Here is a 17,568-nt window from a genome sequence, read left to right as displayed (position 1 = left end):
ATATATATCGAGTACTGTATCTTGGTTTTTCTACAGAGATGTTGTATTCCTTTCAGTCTGGTTTGGCCCTGACAGGCAGGGTCGAAGCCGATTTTCTGAATTATCTTATTTGTTTCGATGGGGGTGTAAAAACATCTAACTAAGAGATAAAAATTAAGATAACATTTCACTTTTGTTGAGATATTTTTATTGGGGTTGTGGTGCAATCGGTTTATCATAATTTCCACACAAAAAAATAATAAGATAAAAATGCAAAATACCAAACCAAAAACAGAAACGAAACAAAAACAAATACAAATAAAACCCAACTAAAATTAGTCCAGAAAAGCTCTTATACTTTATTTTTGGAGGTCACGGGGTCAGGGAGGTCATGGGGTCACAAGAGGTTAAGGCATTTCGTATGAGCTAAAGGGGGGGGGATGTCAAAGGAGGTCAGGCGAGGTCATGAGCTACATCAATTATAACTTTGTTGGACCTGAACACGAGAGCAGACGTGAGGGAAGTTTGTGCGAAAAGACTTCCGGTCATCTCAACAAAAATACTGGCTCCTACAGGGACCTTCCGTTGTCTACCGGCACTCAAGACTTTGCCACTGTCTGGTCTGTCTTAGCGGTGGGAGATCTCCTTTTTAAAAGTCTAAGTCGGTGGCCATTTTGAAACAAAAGTGTGTGTGATCGTTGTCAAATTTCCTTTGTTTTGTTAGTCTCAGACAGGAGTTTTTCATGATCTTTCATTGCAACAACTTTTGGCACATTACGGTCGTAAATAAAAGAGACGTTAAGCTAAGAGTAATCTTGTTGTTATTCAATTGAGGACTCAAGATGGATTCTTATTCTGTAGATAAAAATAAATATTTGCTGCTCAGTTCGTCCATCCATCCCCCCCTCCCCCAAAAAAGACAACAAAAAAGATAAACAAACAAACAAATAAAACAAGCACACCAGTAAACAAACTCCGATCAAAACAATTAGTCTGCGTGTCAGAGGAGGCACATTCTGCGGTTACGAATGGGTCGCATTTTCATTTCGCTGAATGAGACCGAGTCGTAAAAGCTGGTAATGTTAGCAAAGACCATGCCCTCAGCTCCCTTTTTATAGTCCCAGAGTCCGTTCAGGTTGACCCAGTGACATCCAAAGTACCACCAGCCTCCGCGATACTTCTGAGCACAGTTTCCAGGTTTCAGAACGTCGTTGTCCCTGCCTTTGGTAGTGAATGCAAAACCGTTGTGTCTGGACAAGTCGTCAGGAGCGTTATCCGAGAATCCGGATATTTTGAGGGTGTAGAGTTCCGCTTCTCCCAGCACTTTGAATTGGTTGTAAATGGCGTGGTAGCTCTTGCCTTTGTAGGAAATGTCCACCCTCAGCTCGTGTCTTTGCTGCGGATTGGAAGGCAACTGGAATGAACTCATTGAGTCCTCGGCTTGTGGTCACTTACTCAACGCTTGAGAACGCGTTGTTTTGCGGGGGTTTAAGAAAAGAAGCATGACTTCGTTATTGATACTCATTTTTCAAGTTTGTTTTGTTTTTCTGAAACTTTGGCAGCAACATGTATAATGTATACATATTTTGATGAAACACATACAAATTCTTGTCTCTGATAATTTGTATGTTACGGTTCAAATGTCAAGGTGTTAAAACGGACTAGGCCCAGAAAGCAGCATTTTTCAGGAGAGAAAAGACTGTTTTATTCTTTAAATAATTGTACATCTTTTCCCTTGCTGTTTTCAACATTTAGGACATAAATTTCCACAAGATATTAGTTGAACACATGTAACCAATACCACAAATTATGAAACTGCAATAAAAATCGTTGTTCACAAGTTTGGCCTTAATATATTGCAAATGCTGGCCGACAATAGCAATATATATTTACATGTATATATATATATAAATATATATATATATATATATATATATATATATATATGTGTGTGTGTGTGTGTGTGTGTGTGTGTGTGTGTGTGTGTGTGTGTGTGTGTGTGTGTGTGTGTGTGTGTGTGTGTGTGTGTGTGTGTGTGTATAGTTTATATATACGAAAGCTAACGGCTGAAAATGGTTCGAGAGAAGTAAAGGAGGTGAAATTAGAACATTTTAGTAAAGAGCATTTTCCCTCGCTGTCAGGTTTCGAACCCGTGATCTTTTGAATAAGAGCTGAACACCGTACCTCTAATCCACGACAGCCTCACGGACAACAGTTAATGCGTCAGTATCCACAGCAACATAGTAGCACATCATCATCATCATCATCATCATCATCATCATCATCATCATCATCATCATCATCATCATCATCATCATCATCATCATCATCATCATCATCATCAAAAAGAACGATAACACTAGCAACAATAACAACAAAATACTAAAACTTCACCAACACTTCCACCATCATCAACATAACTATAACAACAACAACAACAACAAATAATAATAATAATAATAATAATAATAATAATAATAATAATAATAATAATAATAACGACAACAACAACAACAAAGTTAGAAAGCACCTGCACTTTCTACAACAACAACAAAAAACAAACAAAACAAAACAACAACATTAACAACAGCAACAATAACATCAACGACAACATCAACAACAACATCAATAATAACAAGAACAACCACTAGAACAACAGCAACAACATTAACAGCAACATTAAGAGAAGAAGAAGAAGAAGAAGAAGAAGAAGAAGAAGAAGAAGAAGAAGAAGAAGAACAACAACAACAACAACAACAACAACAACAACAACAACAACAGCAGCAGCAGCAGCAGAAACAACAACAACAACAACAACAACAACAACAACAACAGCAGCAGAAATAACAACAACAACAACAACAGCAACAACAATAACAACAACAACAACAACAACAACAACAATAGACATTACCTCTGTGGTTAGCTTGTGCACTTTCTCCAAGCCGAGCCAAAAGTTCCCGGTCAGATCACCAAAGCCGTACTTGTAACTGTCCCAGTCACGGTAAAAATCAACGTCTTCCGACGCTCGCCTCTGTTATCGATGGAGAAAAGATTGTACAATGATTGTAACACGATCGTGAAATGATTGTAAAACTATTAGAAATCTATTGTAAAAAGATTGTAATGTTATTCAAAAGTTATTGTGAGATGATTGTTAAGTCGTTATACGAAAAGACTGTAAAATGATTGTAAAGTTATTGAAAGGTCGTTGTTGCATGAATGTAAAGTTATTCAAGTTATTGTTCCTGTAAACATATTGTAAAATTATCAAAAAGTAATCGTGGAATAATTGTTGAGATGTTATGAAAATATTTTAAAAGAATTATAAAGTTATAGGAAACTTCTTGTAAAATGATTGTAAAGTTGTAGGAGACTCATTGTAATATGACTGTAAAGTTATGAAAAAACTATTGTAAAGTAACAGTAAAGTTATTGGGGAAATGACCGCTTACTGATTGTGAAGTTACTGAAAAATGAGTGCATAATTTTGAAAAATGGTTGTAAAATTACGTAAAATTGTTAGAGAATTATTGTACATTTTTTGTAAATTATTGCAGCACGATTGATCAAAAATTCTAAAGTGATCGTAAAGTTATTTATGGAGACTAGCTGCCCATGTACCTTCAACACAACAACGTAGAGCTTTGGGCTTAGATCATCATTGTCTATTTGTGAGGCATCGTGGGGAAATCGAGAGCTCGTCAAAGTAATGGAATCCAAGAAATCGGGATTTTTTTCTAGCGGTTCGGTAATTTTTGTTAAAAAATTTGTTTTTTGGCTCACATATTTTTATGTCCTTTTAAAAATACATTTCTGTGTGGATTGTACTGAAAAAAAAGTGGATGAAACGCTCAGCATTTATAAATTTTCAGTTTCCAAGGACTCTCAAGCTTTATAAATCACCCAACTTTGGCTGCCATTTGCTCGAGATGTTGACGACTCCCACCTCCGTCAATGACAAATATCTCGAATTCTATTCCAGATGGATGGATCTTTTTTCCCTCGCAATCAAGGCAAATGGACATGCTTTCAGGTGATACCAATAACTCCACATGTCCAAACTTTGACGAGTGCCTGATTCCACCGTTTACTGCCTACTGTATTTTGTAAAACTCCAAACCACGAAAATTCGGCTGTTTCATGCTCTCGGGAGTATTAAATTCTACCGTCGTTTAATTTTTAAGGTAGGAAGTGTTTGTGTTTGTGTGTGTGTGTGTGTGTGTGTGTGTGTGTGTGTGTGTGTGTGTGTGTGTTTCTAAAAGTGACGAGAAGATCCGACCAGCAGAATCTATTATATATTTGGCAACTTGGAGACACATGTGTCACTTATCCAATAAAACTACGACAGCAACAGAGTTGAAAGTTGGCAAGAACCTTTAAAAAGGTAGATGGGTCCCCATGAAGGAGCCCGATTTTTTTATTTATTCATTTCCTGAACTTAGAAAAATATATTTTACAAAAACTTCCCGTCCTTCTTTGGCCTTTGTGATTATTCCACTGATAAACGAAACAAATCTGCTAGCTGTCCTTCTCAGCAAAAGTGCTGGAAGTGGTATTTCGCGAGGCGTATTTTGTTTTGAGAGTATAGATCTAGGCATTCTAATTTTTTGCGTCTCTCAAGATTTGTTGCTCCATTCCAGTAGGTTGTAAATATAGTAGGCCAATTTTTAGGTCAGAAATTATTGGTTCGTATCTGACCATGAATAAACAATTTTATTTTCTCTCTGTCTTCGTTATAACTATTGTGCTATTCAATTGTAAGTATACTTGCGGAATTCACTATCGCAAGAGCCACACCGAACTAAGGCTGATGAACGAAATAAACATCTTTTGTTGTCAGAGACAATCAAGACGGTCATAATAGCAAACGCATAAAATAGTGTGATCCAAAAACAAAAAAACAACAACCCAAAACAACTCAAAAACTATACAACTTGTTATTGTAAATATCTTCCTCCATAGTGAAGTTTTGCATTTCAGATTTGAACATAATATTTGGAAGCAAAAAGTAATTTGTCTGATATTCATTTTAGAAAAGTCCATCGAATGGTTTTGCTCTAAACGGCATAGGAAAAAAAAACCAACCTGTTTTCAACCTTGTCCCCATTTTTATAGCTTGACTCATCAGTTCACATTAGGCCTACAACTAAATGTCGCAACGATCTCGCACATTGCAAGCTACAGCAGTCTAAGAAGCCAACAGAAGTCTGCAGACATTATTTTCCCCAAAGTCCGTTTGCCTGCTGAGATCATGGCTAAGTTTAGTAAAGAGCAGAGAGCTTTTTGTATTGAACATTACCTCTCCACAAACTCACCGTCAACGACATTTGGTAAGATCTGCGCACGGCATGGAAAGAATGCTTTGTACCCTCAAAACCTTTGGTGTCATGAGTTGAGAAGTTCCGTCAGTTTGGATTTATAGCGAATCGGAACAAAAAATTAATTTCCTAAAGAATGACCACTTCAGGTCGAACACGCATCATGCGCAGCCCTCTAAACGTCACCAGGGTGCAGGTTTTAGTAGTCGAGCCCCATGAGACTTCTGTCCGTAGACGATCTGCAGCTAGGACTTACCTACACCTTAACAGTCTGCCTTCTCATGGCAGATCTTAACCTTCGACTGTACCATTTTCACCTTCGCTCGGCCGAGATGACATGGATCACAGCATGGAAATGTGTTCATGATTTCTCGATTGTTTTGAAAAGCGGAGTCATTTCCTCGATGACATTTGTTTTAGTGCAAAGGCCATTTTCACCCTGCCAGATATGTTAACTCTAAAAATGCTGTCTATTAGGCACCCAACTCCCTATTATTTCTGGAAGCCACTTCAAACTGAGTATGTACAGAGTATGTGGCTTTAAGCACTCATGGCTTAGCAGGTCCTTGTATTCGGGCGCCATTGGACATTTCAAACGACACGTTACAATGTGTCGAGTCAAAAGGGGGGCATAATATAGAGCACTTCTTCTGGGAGTTTCAGAATGGAATCGTTAGTTTTTGCAAGCTCTGTAAAAGAAATTAAATATTTTTAAAATGTTACAAGAATAGAAAATTGAATGTCAAAGAGAAAATAAATAAAAACGTCAACCAATCTTTTCATGACTTCCTTTACAAGATTAAAAAAAGAATAGTGAACTTTGCATTTTTGGGGACTTTTTTCTTTAAGCCATTTCAGTTTTCAAAATAAGTTTCTTCTTCGTGGATTTTATGTCAAAAAAGTTCTTTTGAATGAATTATGTCTGTTCCGAATTACAGCATTCTAGATTTTTTTTCTTCGAGATATTCAGAAAAAAGCTGTTCAGTTTTCTTTGATCACCCTGTTAATTAAACATAAGAATGTTTTAGACCATGCGACTACGGTAATGTTGTTGACTCACTGACTGGTAGAAAGTAGGGGACTTTGTGCGAGTACACTAATATTGAGAAATGCCTTTTGATTTAATGTTACAACTTTGATTACAATTATTACATGAAAAAACTAAAACTAAAACAAAACAAACAAACAATCGTTCTCCTATGGCAGATGTGCAATTAGGCAAATAATTTGTCAAACAAACAAACAAACAGTAATTTAAAAAATAAGGAAAGAATTAAAAAGCAAACAAAGCGAGAAGTACAATTAGCAAATAATTTGTCAAGCAAACAAACAGTAAAGAAAAAATAAGAAAAGAATTGCAGAGCAAACAAGGCGAGTTTATCTAAGGTTCTCAATCCCAAATTCCCACTCGTCTTACGGAATCAGACGTTATTCTTTTTAAAAAATCGTTTTGTTTTCTAACAGAAAGTACTCAGGTTATGTGGGTGGTTGGAGGGTGCTCTGATGTGGGTTGCTCCTTCTTTCCTATAAAAAAATATATCGTCCTTATCTCTCCTCCCTCTTTTTGTGTGTTTGTTACTCCATTGTAACACCTCTAATCTTCGGCACTTATATGACCTTATTATGTTGCAAGTGCCGTAAAACTCTTACGAAAAAACTCTAGTTCTGTGTGCGTACCTGAAACACGACCCATCCTCCGCCTAGCTCTGTGGGCGTACCTGAAACACGACCCATCCTCCGCCTAGATCTGTGTGCGTACCTGAAACACGACCCATCCTCCGCCTAGTTCTGTGTGCGTACCTGAAACACGACCCATCCTCCGCCTAGTTATATGTACGTACCTGAAACACGACCCATCCTCCGCCTAGTTCTGTGTACGTACCTGAAACACGACCCCATCCCCCCCTCCCCTAGTTCTGTGTGCGTACCTGAAACACGACCCATCCTCCGCCGTCCGTCTCCGTGTCACACAGCACCTCCAGGCCGTTGTTCAAGATCACCACCTGCCTGGCCTCGCCTCCTTCTACGTCAATGCACATGCGGGGCTGGACACACAAATACATCGCTACATCAGAATTACTAAGTTCTATCTGACATTTTTGACCTTTCTGAGTTTTGCTAAGACCATGAGGCCAGAAACCAAATGTTCTATCTGCTCTATCAAAATCATAAGATTGTTCGGAGTTGTTGTCAAGATATTCAAAGAATTGCATTCGAAAAAGCTTGACATGTTGAGAAACTCAATTTTTTTTTTTTTTTTTTTTGCATCAAAATTTCTAAAAGCTGGGTACTGAGCAGACAGAACTTTGTAATTTTAGGGTGGCGAAATGGAAGAAGTCTGTAAATAAAAGGTTTATCTCCCCCCCCCCCCCCGGGCCATGTTATTGCGCATCGCAAAAGATCAGAGGCAGCTGTTTCCTGTTGTCATAGGTACGACACACTGAAGCAGTAATCCCTCTGTCAGGACTATAACTATAATACATGTACATAGAACTGTGAGAACTCAAGCTAAACAACGGTAGATTCTATACAGAACCAAGGCCTCCGCTTCGCTCTGTTGGCTTTTTGCAAATAATAATAATATAATAATAATAATAATAATAATAATAATAATAATAATAATAATAATAATAATAATAATAATAATAATAATAATAATAATAATAATAATAATAATAATAATAAATAGTAATAATAATAATAATAATAATAATAATAATAATAATAAAAATAATAATAATAATAATAATAATAATAGTAATAATGATAATAATAATAATAATAATAATAATAATAATAATAATAATAATAATAATAATAATAATAATAATAATAATAATAATAATAATAATAATAGCATTTGTATAGCGCATATCTCCGCCCAACAGCAAGCTCTACGCGCTTTACACAATATTATTACCCCTGCAGACCATAGAACACTCAGAAACATTCTTAGCTTCCTAGGAAGCATACAGTGGAAGCAGCTGATTAAGCGCTCAAACACTAACAAACTGACAAGATCTTTCCCTGTCTGTAGCTGGGTACCCATTCCTACTTTGGTGAAGTGATGAAAATTCGTGTAAAGTGCCTTTCCCCAGGACACAACGTCGGGTCCCTGATAGGATTCGAACCGACGACATTACGGTAGCAAGTCTGAGAGCCTTACCACTAGGCCACCGACGCCACGGTCTCATGTGGAGATCCTTCACGCCCAGGCCAAAATCCTATCCCTCCAAACTAGAAGACAAAAACTTTCATTACACTACGCAGTAAAACAAAAACAACCAACAGTTTAACCCCCGATATCTCAGCCTACGATTTTGTTTTTGAAACCCGTCTGGGCATCAGAAATAAGAAATACAAAAACACAAACAAGGACAAGATTAAAAAGCATTTCGACTCCCAGTCCTTGAGGACCTGGACAACATCAAATTTTCAGGAAAAGACAAGGGGCAATTTCTTCTCATGAACTTTTTCAGCAGCACCTCACCAAGTCAAAGATAAATTTAGAGCTGACCACATACAACACACATGCACAGACATAAAAACCTTCAAAGTTGCCCCAAAAAACTCATCCAACCATACTCCGACGCGGAGGAAATCTTCTTTGACGGTTCTAATTCGGACTCAGGTGTAGGTGCCGCTGCCCTATCCACAAACAACCGCAGTATCTATTCGGAGACGGCTCCGACGGATAAAGACCAATCACAATGCTCTGTGCCTCTAGACCAAGTAAAAACATCTGGGGGGGTTACAGGGGGGGGGGGGGGCATGCCCCCCTGTTTTAACACTTAATTTGATATTTTGCAGTTAAGTTTGAAGTTTTCTTGAAAATAATTGATTTGCGAATGTTTTAGTGGCTCTATGTGTGATCTGCAGCAAATAAATAACAGTCTGACCCCCCCCCCCCCCCAAAGCAGTGCATCTGTGTGCAGGAGTGCGTCTCCGAATAGTTCCTGGGTGCCACAAACAACTGCCACAAACAACTGGTCGCCTCAGAACTCTGTTGTCCAAAGTGCCTCTTTACTTCAGTACACTTTGGACAAACTCGTTCTGGGCCTACAAACTCTCAACAGAGGAGCCTCCATCCCGAGACCTCTAGTTTTTTCTACACAGGCCACTGCTGTTGACGTGGACTGGACACTGTAGACACCCCCACCTCCACCCCCACACTCACATCATCCTTTTTAATTCTGTCTGAATGCTTGCTTGTCTAAGTTCAGTTCATTCCCCAATTTCACACATTTACACCCTAAAATAGTAACACTACAGCTTTGGATTCACCTCTTTACTGAACAGGGTAAGAGCATAGAACTTGCTGTTGATCGGTAAATTGTGTTATAAATGATATCTATTATTATCATCATCATCATTTTTATTGCTAGTATTATAATTACTATTGTTGTGATTTTTATTTACTAAAGTCCTGTCTTGTGCGTATGCGTGAGTTCACATAGTAAACGACCAAGACAAATTTCGCCCTGTGAGATGAATATAGATTGTCATTGTCATTGTCTTCTTCTTCTTCTTCTTCTTCTTTTTCTTCTTCTTCTTCTTATCATTATCATTATTATTATTATTATTATTATTATTATTATTATTATTATTATTATTATTATTATTATTATTATTATTATTATTGTTGTTGTTATTATTATTACTATTTCATTTTTAAAAATATTATTATTATTATGTTTGCATGGCTACCTAGCCTTGTAGACATCCGAGGATATGAGCAGGTCGATCTTCTGGCTAAGAAATCTTTGTCTCTCCTGTTGGGATCAACGGAAAACACCCTCCCACGGACATCATCATCATCATCATCATCAATGCCTTTCACCCCTGGCAGGGTATAGGCCACTTACAAGCTCTTTCCATCTATCTCTGTCCTGGGCCATCCTTCCAAGCTCGTTCCAAGTCAGCTTCATCTCTCTCATGTCCCTTTCCACACATCTCTTCCATGTTTCCCGCGCCTACCCCCGCCTCGTGCTCAATGTGGGTTCCACTGCAGTGACTGTCGTGTGATGTTTCCGCTGGGCTTTCTGAGGGTGTTTTCATCCATCGACTCTTTCTTAATCCTATTTCTACATCTATATCCTTTTGTCCTGTCCTTTCCCACAGCTCTTCATTTCTTATTTTACCCTGCCTCTTAATTCTGAGGATACTCCTCATACATCTGTTGATGAAAGTCTGGACTTTATTCAGTACTGTCTTTGGTAGCTTCCTAGGTTCGCAGCCGTAGATATGCACAGACTTGACATTGAATTTAACGAGTCGAATCTTGGTGCGCAGTGAGATGTTGCCTGCTTTCCATACTTTTGATAATTGATTGAATGCTGACCTTGTCTTGGCGATTCTTGCTTTTACGTCTGCCTCAGTTCCACCTTTACCATCGATGAAACTTCCAAGGTAGGTAAAGGAGTCTACTTCTTCCAGGGGAGTGTCTTCCACTGTCACAGCAGGGCTTGAAATTTTTCCTCGCTTCACTACTTTCGACTTGGCCGGATGTATACGTAGGCCAACACTCCTTGATAGCAGTGGCGGAGGGCGGACCAAACTTTGGGTGGGGCTTAGGTTGATTCCACGTCTTTACCACCAAATAGAAAGCAATAACACCAAAACAGTGATGATTTTATTTTTCAATTCTCACGGTGAGCCACGACATTTTGAGAACCGTTCAAACGAGAAGAGTCCCTTCTGTGTCCCTTCTCTTTGTTCAAAGTTAAATTTTTCTGGATGGTGGAGTCGACGAAACCGTTTCACCTCGACTTAAAAATGTTTCGAAATTATTTATAACTGTTAAATCTCAGCGACACAAACACAAACATACATACACACACAGCACTTCAACAGTGGTGGTGGGTAGTGAAGGGCTCACGGGCTTGAGCCCCTTCCCCACCCCCAAGTCTATCCCAAGGCAAATGAAAATAACGAAATAAGCAGTTGAAACTGTTCTGATCGACCGCAATGAACACAGAATGATCAACTAGGCGGCTTGCTCGTTTATCCAATCACTGTTGTCCCCGCTTACAACTATAGTAACCTAACAGCCAATCAAATGTCTTTAGGGCTCAGCAATCAACCAGCCCGTTCCCACGGTCTCTCCTTAATGAAACCCTTCTTGTAAAAAGGTAGAAGACTTGAAAAAAAAAACACTGCACAGAGGGCTCACGCTCTCCCAGACCTGACAATGGGGTGAAAGTTTACGACACACTTTCCCCCAGTGACACAGTTACCTATGCGCCCATTGGGCCTTTGTTAGGCGCGTTCTATTTTCTGCAACAACACGACCCTATCCACCTCATATACGGTGTGTGTTTGGAGTGCTGTGTGTTTGTGACGCTGAGATTTAACAATAATGAAATAAAAACTAATTTGAGAAATGTGGAGGTGAAACGGCTTCGTCCCCACCATCCAGAAGAATTTAACGTAGAACAAAGAGATGGCAGACAAAGGTGACTCTTCTCGTTTGAATGGTTCTCAAAATGCCGTGGCTCGCCGTGTTGTTCTTATTGCTTGCTTTTTGGTGGTAAAGAAGTGGAAGAAACCTAAGCCCCACCCAAATCTAGGTTCACCCACCGCCACAGCACTTCAAACATATTCCGTCTATGAGCAGGATTAGGCCGTGTAGTCGAGGAAAGCAGACAGCACCTAACAAAGGCTCAATGAAAGCGTAGGTATCTGTGTCACTGGGGGAAAGTGTGTCGTAAACATTCACCGCATTGTCAGGGCTAGGAGAGCATGAGCCCTCTGGACAGAGCTGTTGGGCTCCTTGGTCATTATTTTGCATCTGAGCATGTGTAAGAGAGAGCAGTGCAAGGTCATCGGCAAAGCCCAAGTCGTCCAGCTGCTGCCAAGGGGTCCACTGTATTCCATTGCGTTTGCCTCTGGTGGCTTCTTTCATGACTCAGTCAATTGCCAGTATGAAAAGAAACAGTGAGAGCAAGCATCTGTGTTGCACTCCTGTCTGTACCTGTAATAGTTCTGAGAGTTGTCCTTCGTGGAAGACTTGGCTGTTTGTTCCATCATAGGTGGCCTTCAGAAGCTTAACGACTTTGTCAGGTAGGCCTTTTCCATAACGCCCCATGAGTTCCCACAGCACAGAGTTTCCCTGTCCACGCTGTCAAATGCCTTTTCATAGTCAATCAAGTTGACCACAAGTGGTGAATTCCATTCAAGTGATTGCTCAACAATATTGCGCAGAGTAGCGATCTGGTCCACACATGATCGGTTCTCGCGGAATCCTGCCTGGTTTCCTCGGCGCTTCTCATATGTTGCCAATTTGATTCGCTCCAGGAGAATCTTGTTAAAGAATTTCCCAGGTATGGACAGGAGTGTTATGCCTCTGGAGTTGTTACAGTTGCTGGGGTCTCCCTTCTTTGGCAGCTTCATTAGGTACCGTAAAACTCTTACCGAACAAACAAAACACCATCCACCACATTCCAATCCTGCCGTACGCTGACAAAACGCCTGTTTTATATATACAGCAGTTTCGAAGAGGCTTTATGCCATCGTTTTAAAAAAAAAAAGGCGTCCTTCCGAAATTTGAATTGTAGGCCTTATTTATTCAAAACCTAGTCACAATTTCACTTTAATTTTTCACACAAGTAGTGGAACTGATCAGGCTATCGATTTAGCAAGTTAAAATAAAAAATTGTCTCGTTTTGTCAGCTTCGGCTAGGGCAGAGCAGTGAAACCACACACTCACACACACAGCCACAAACTTGTGTAGCCTGGACAACTTACGTAGCTGACGCACGTGGGTTCTTCGCTGTTGTCGTCAGAGCCTGCCTTCTCGACCTTGGTGTCACAGTCTGCACAGTGGAGCAAAGTCTCTATTGATTTAATTATCTACTACTACTACTACTACTACTACTACTACTACTACTACTACTACTACTACTACTGCTGCTGCTGCTGCTGCTGCTGCTGCTGCTGCTGCGGCTACTACTACTACTACTACTATTACCATACTGCTACTACTACTACTACTTCTACTACTATTATTACCGAATTGCTTCTTCCTCTTCTACTACTACTACTACTACTACTACTACTACTACTACTACTACTACTACTACTACTACTACTACTACTACTACTGCTGCTGCTGCTGCTGCTGCTGCTGCTGCTGCTACTGCTGCTGTTACTACTACTACTACTACTACTACTACTACTACTACTACTACTACTACTACTACTACTACTACTACTACTACTACTACTACTACTACTACTACTACTACTGCTGCTGCTGCTGCTGCTGTTGCTGCTGCTGTTGCTGCTCCTGATGATGATGATGATGATGATGATGATGATGATGATGATGATGATGATGATGATGATGATGATGATGATGATGATGATGATGATATCAAACTACATAATCAAATAATATAGAAATACTAATTCATTGGTCTCCTGAAAAAATAGAATTCCTTAAATTGTCAGTGAGGAAAAGACCCGTGTTTCCATGAAGAGGCCCTCGCAGTGGGGGAGAGCATTGTCATGGAGGTACATGGTCGATTGACACTTACTTGTACAGGTGACTACCCCGCTTGCGGCGAAGGCCAGAAAGAGAAGTGGCAGGCACAGGGCGGCTACGGCGGGCTTCATTTTGTTCTGAAAGTGGTTTTTCTTTTTTCTTTTTTGGGAGGAGGGAAAAGGGGGGGGGGGCGGAAACATAAACAATTGCTTATTAGAACAAGCAGCGAACTAGAACAATTGCTTTATATCGAGCACACGGTAACTAGAACAATTGCTTTATAGAACACACATAAATTAAAATAATTATTGCTTTAGAAAGGCTTAGAGAAACTAGAACGATTCTTTTATTGAACACACAGGAATTGGAACAATAATAGTGCGGTCAAAAATTCGTGGCGCGACTTATTGTCAAATATCTCCTCAATTATCGAAAATAAACTCTCCAGCTTTTGCACTGTGACTTGTATTAATTTGTCTTAACAGATCATTACTTTTGTAAAGACCTGTTAGCTCTATTTTACAAAATTCCTTTATAAATTATACTATTTAAAAAATCCCAGGAAGTGGTTTCTAATGATTTTAAAAGATTTACAGCTAGGACGATATCCCTTTTAAAAGCAAGTCCGCCATTTTTTTCTAATCAATGGATTTTTATTGAACACAGGTGTAGAGAACTTTTAGTGCAAAAAAGTGTTCCCAAAAAAATTAATTTCTTGTAACTAATTTTGTCACTAAAAAGTGTCATTGGTGTGCTGTGACGTAAGTCATTTGCGTATACAAAATGTGTGTGAGGAGCGGGAAGTGCTGTGAACAATTCTATTTTCCGCGTGAAGGAGGTTATTAGTATTTTATGTAAATTTAGGAAGAACAGTTTTTTAATCTAGCCTTAATTGTTGTGGAAAAATATGATTAAGTTAAACAAATTGAGACACACTGCTGTGCAAAGTATGGGTGACACTGATTCACCCGTTGAAAAGATATTTGAGGCATGCGCAGTTCGTCCATAGAGCACGATCGGGCAGTGCCGCCCCCCAAAAATTTAATATTTTATTACGTATTGCACACACAAACATAAAATAAAAGAAAGAAGTAACAAGCGCTAGCCAAATATAATATCAAAACAAGGTCCTCGCTGGCGCCGTAATTGTCATTTCCGTGTCTATATCGCCGTAAAACATCTACTATGCCATGCCAAAGTCCACACGCGTTAACTAAAAACAATAGGGTATTCAACAGTGGTAACCTGACCTATAAATCTCTCTTTGGGATAACCCAAGCGATGAGGACACTCATGGCGAGTTTGGCGGAACATAATAAATATAAATAAGCCGGCACATCTCAAATGTGCTCCTGTCGAATGGTGCCGAAACATAGCCCACAGTAGGCAGTCTAAAAATAAACGCAATAGACTGTACGCTATTCAATGCCAAACGTATGTGAGCCTCGGAGCAATCCAGCGGAGTGTTCAAATGAATTATGATTGGTTCATCGTCTTGCTGCTATTTTAAGTGACTCTGTCACTGTGAACCTGAAGGAGGTGAACGTGACATACTTATGTCACCGTCCTATGGGCTGTGCCTTTGAATGGTTTTGTAGTGGAGTGGTGAAAGTTATTACTGGAGTGTTCAGTTCTCATGCAGGATGAACGAATGTGATGTTTCGCTAACAAACAGATTTAGTCCTAGAAATCAAAGCGACTAGTAAAAAGAATTAAAATAAAAGCATAAGGTCCTCCTTCACCAACCCAAAGATCCTGAAATTATACACCATTACACCATCCAATTTACTATGACCTTGACTATCTTCATCCTTAGATAGCTTCATTGTGCACGCCCACTTCTTAGCCCCACAAGCCGCCTCTGATTTGAGGATAAGTTGCGCCCCGAATTTTTTTTTACCGCACTATACTTTATAGAACACTCGGGAACCAGGACATTTTGTTTTATAGAACACTCATAAACTAGAACATTGACGTATTGTTATGGGGAGATTAGCCTTAAAAAGTATAATACTGTCAACATGTTCGTTCCAAGGACAGATGGTTGTCTATAATAATCCCTAAGTGTCTGCATGCCTGGCTGACTCTCTCAGACTTGTCAGTTACCGCCGGTGTGTCTAACGTCGGAACATTTTGGTCCCAATGGCTAAAACAAAAACAAAAAGAAAAAAGAAGAAAAAAAAAAGAAAAGAAAAAAGAATTTCTTTGGTTTTGTTCACATTTACTTTCATAAAGTTGTCCCCACACCATTTTAACGAATAAACTTACTTCCTCAAAATACGCCTTACAATAATAATAATAATAATAATAATAATAATAATAATAATAATAATAATAATAATAATAATAATGGCAATAATAAGAATAAAAATAATAATAATAACAATAACAATAATAATAATAATAACAACAAGAACAAGAACAAGAACAAGAACAACAATAAGAATGATGATGGTGATAAGAAGAAGAAGAAGAAGAAGAAGAAGAAGAAGAAGAAGAAGAAGAAGAAGAAGAAGAAGAAGAAGAAGAAGAAGAAGAAGAAGAAGAAGAAGAAGAAGAAGAAGAAGAAGAAGAAGAAGAAGAAGAATGATAATGATAATGATAATGAACTTACACGGGAACTTACCCTTTGAAAAGTGTGGCTAGTAGAGTGCTCAACTGCATGCGTGAAGAGTCTATATATACTATCGTGTCTTAATAGAACAACGGTGGCGCTGTCGGCAAAAATCTGTTTATCCTCATTGTACGTCGGACCAGCCCACTCACGGGCCTATTGTTTTTTTGTTTGTTTTTTTAGTCTCAACCGAATCGACGGGGTAGGTAAAAATGATTAAGCAATCAAGAGGAAAACTTGTGTGAAATTATTCAGAAATGACGCTGTGATTTATTTATGTGATTGGCATAGTATTGATTCACTGCAACGTCTATTTCTATAATTCAGCATGTGTAGCTTGTTTGTTTGTTTATGAGGCTTTCCTCCATTCTCCGCCCGTGTTTTTTTTTTCCTTTACGATTTCACCTTCTGTCTGCTCTTAAAGTAAAAGAGATTGTATTTTCAACTTTGATTGTTTTCTTCGTACTTGAATCTCCTTTTTTCCTCCCTCAACTTCATAAAAGTAATATTATATCAGGCTATTATTGCTTGGCATAATTAATCGATTCCGGCACGGTGTTGGTAAACATTTATGTGGTTTTGAGAAGTTATGGAAGCAGATGATTAGGTGATGTGAGTGATAGGACTACAATAAGTCTAGCTTTGACATTTAATTTATTGAGAAGTTTCTCTTCAGTTTTATACGACTAATTCTCTTTGCAATTTACGATAACTGAATTGAGAGTTGACGACGTAATTAAATCTCTCGTCGTTTCTTTCTCGGGGTATGGTTTCATTGTGTAGTTTCAATACATGGTTTCCTTATAGGCCAATATTATTCTGTCTATGAAACTCTCTTTTCGGGACTCTTTGATTATCCATCAAAAGAACACCAGTCTCACTCTCTTGCCTAGGTTCAATGTATCAAACGGCACAATCATTACAAGACGATCAGACTAGTATTTAGGTACAATGTATCTGATGGCACAATCATTACAAGACGATCAGATTAGTGTCTAGGTACAATGTATCTAACGGCACAATCATTACAAGACGATCAGATTAGTATTTAGGTACAATGTATCTGATGGCACAATCATTACAAGACGATCAGATTAGTATTTAGGTACAATGTATCGAATGGCACAATCATTACAAGACGATCAGATTAGCATCTAGGTACAATGTAT

General features: G+C 38.8%; 1 protein-coding gene across 1 annotated transcript; it reads right to left on the bottom strand.

Annotated features, from left to right (window-relative positions):
* Nucleotides 1–979: 979 nt before the first annotated feature.
* LOC101856144 (ryncolin-1-like) lies at nt 980–13,916 on the bottom strand. The gene is made up of 5 exons (XM_005111765.1): nt 13,838–13,916; nt 13,047–13,114; nt 7,229–7,345; nt 2,894–3,013; nt 980–1,375 (listed from the first exon to the last, which is right to left on the bottom strand). The coding sequence occupies exons 1-5, from the start codon at nt 13,914–13,916 to the stop codon at nt 980–982; spliced, it is 780 nt and encodes a 259-aa protein (XP_005111822.1).
* Nucleotides 13,917–17,568: the final 3,652 nt, after the last annotated feature.

The sequence above is a fragment of the Aplysia californica genome, unplaced genomic scaffold, assembly GCF_000002075.1.
Source record: "Aplysia californica isolate F4 #8 unplaced genomic scaffold, AplCal3.0 scaffold01115, whole genome shotgun sequence".
NCBI lineage: Eukaryota > Metazoa > Mollusca > Gastropoda > Aplysiida > Aplysiidae > Aplysia > Aplysia californica.
Note: the sequence above shows the minus strand (reverse complement) of the source record. Positions and strands in the feature narration are given on the sequence as shown.

What these genes read in the sequence shown, in the direction of transcription:
- LOC101856144 (XM_005111765.1), bottom strand. Translation starts at nt 13,916, where the DNA reads ATGAAGCCCGCCGTAGCCGCCCTGTGCCTGCCACTTCTCTTTCTGGCC. An exon ending in AACCCACGTGCGTCAGCTAC is followed by an intron (nt 7,346 to 13,046) that starts GTAAGTTGTCCA and finishes TTGTGTGTCCAG; the next exon opens with CCCCGCATGTGCATTGACGT. An exon ending in GAGGATGGGTCGTGTTTCAG is followed by an intron (nt 3,014 to 7,228) that starts GTACGCACACAG and finishes CATCGATAACAG; the next exon opens with AGGCGAGCGTCGGAAGACGT.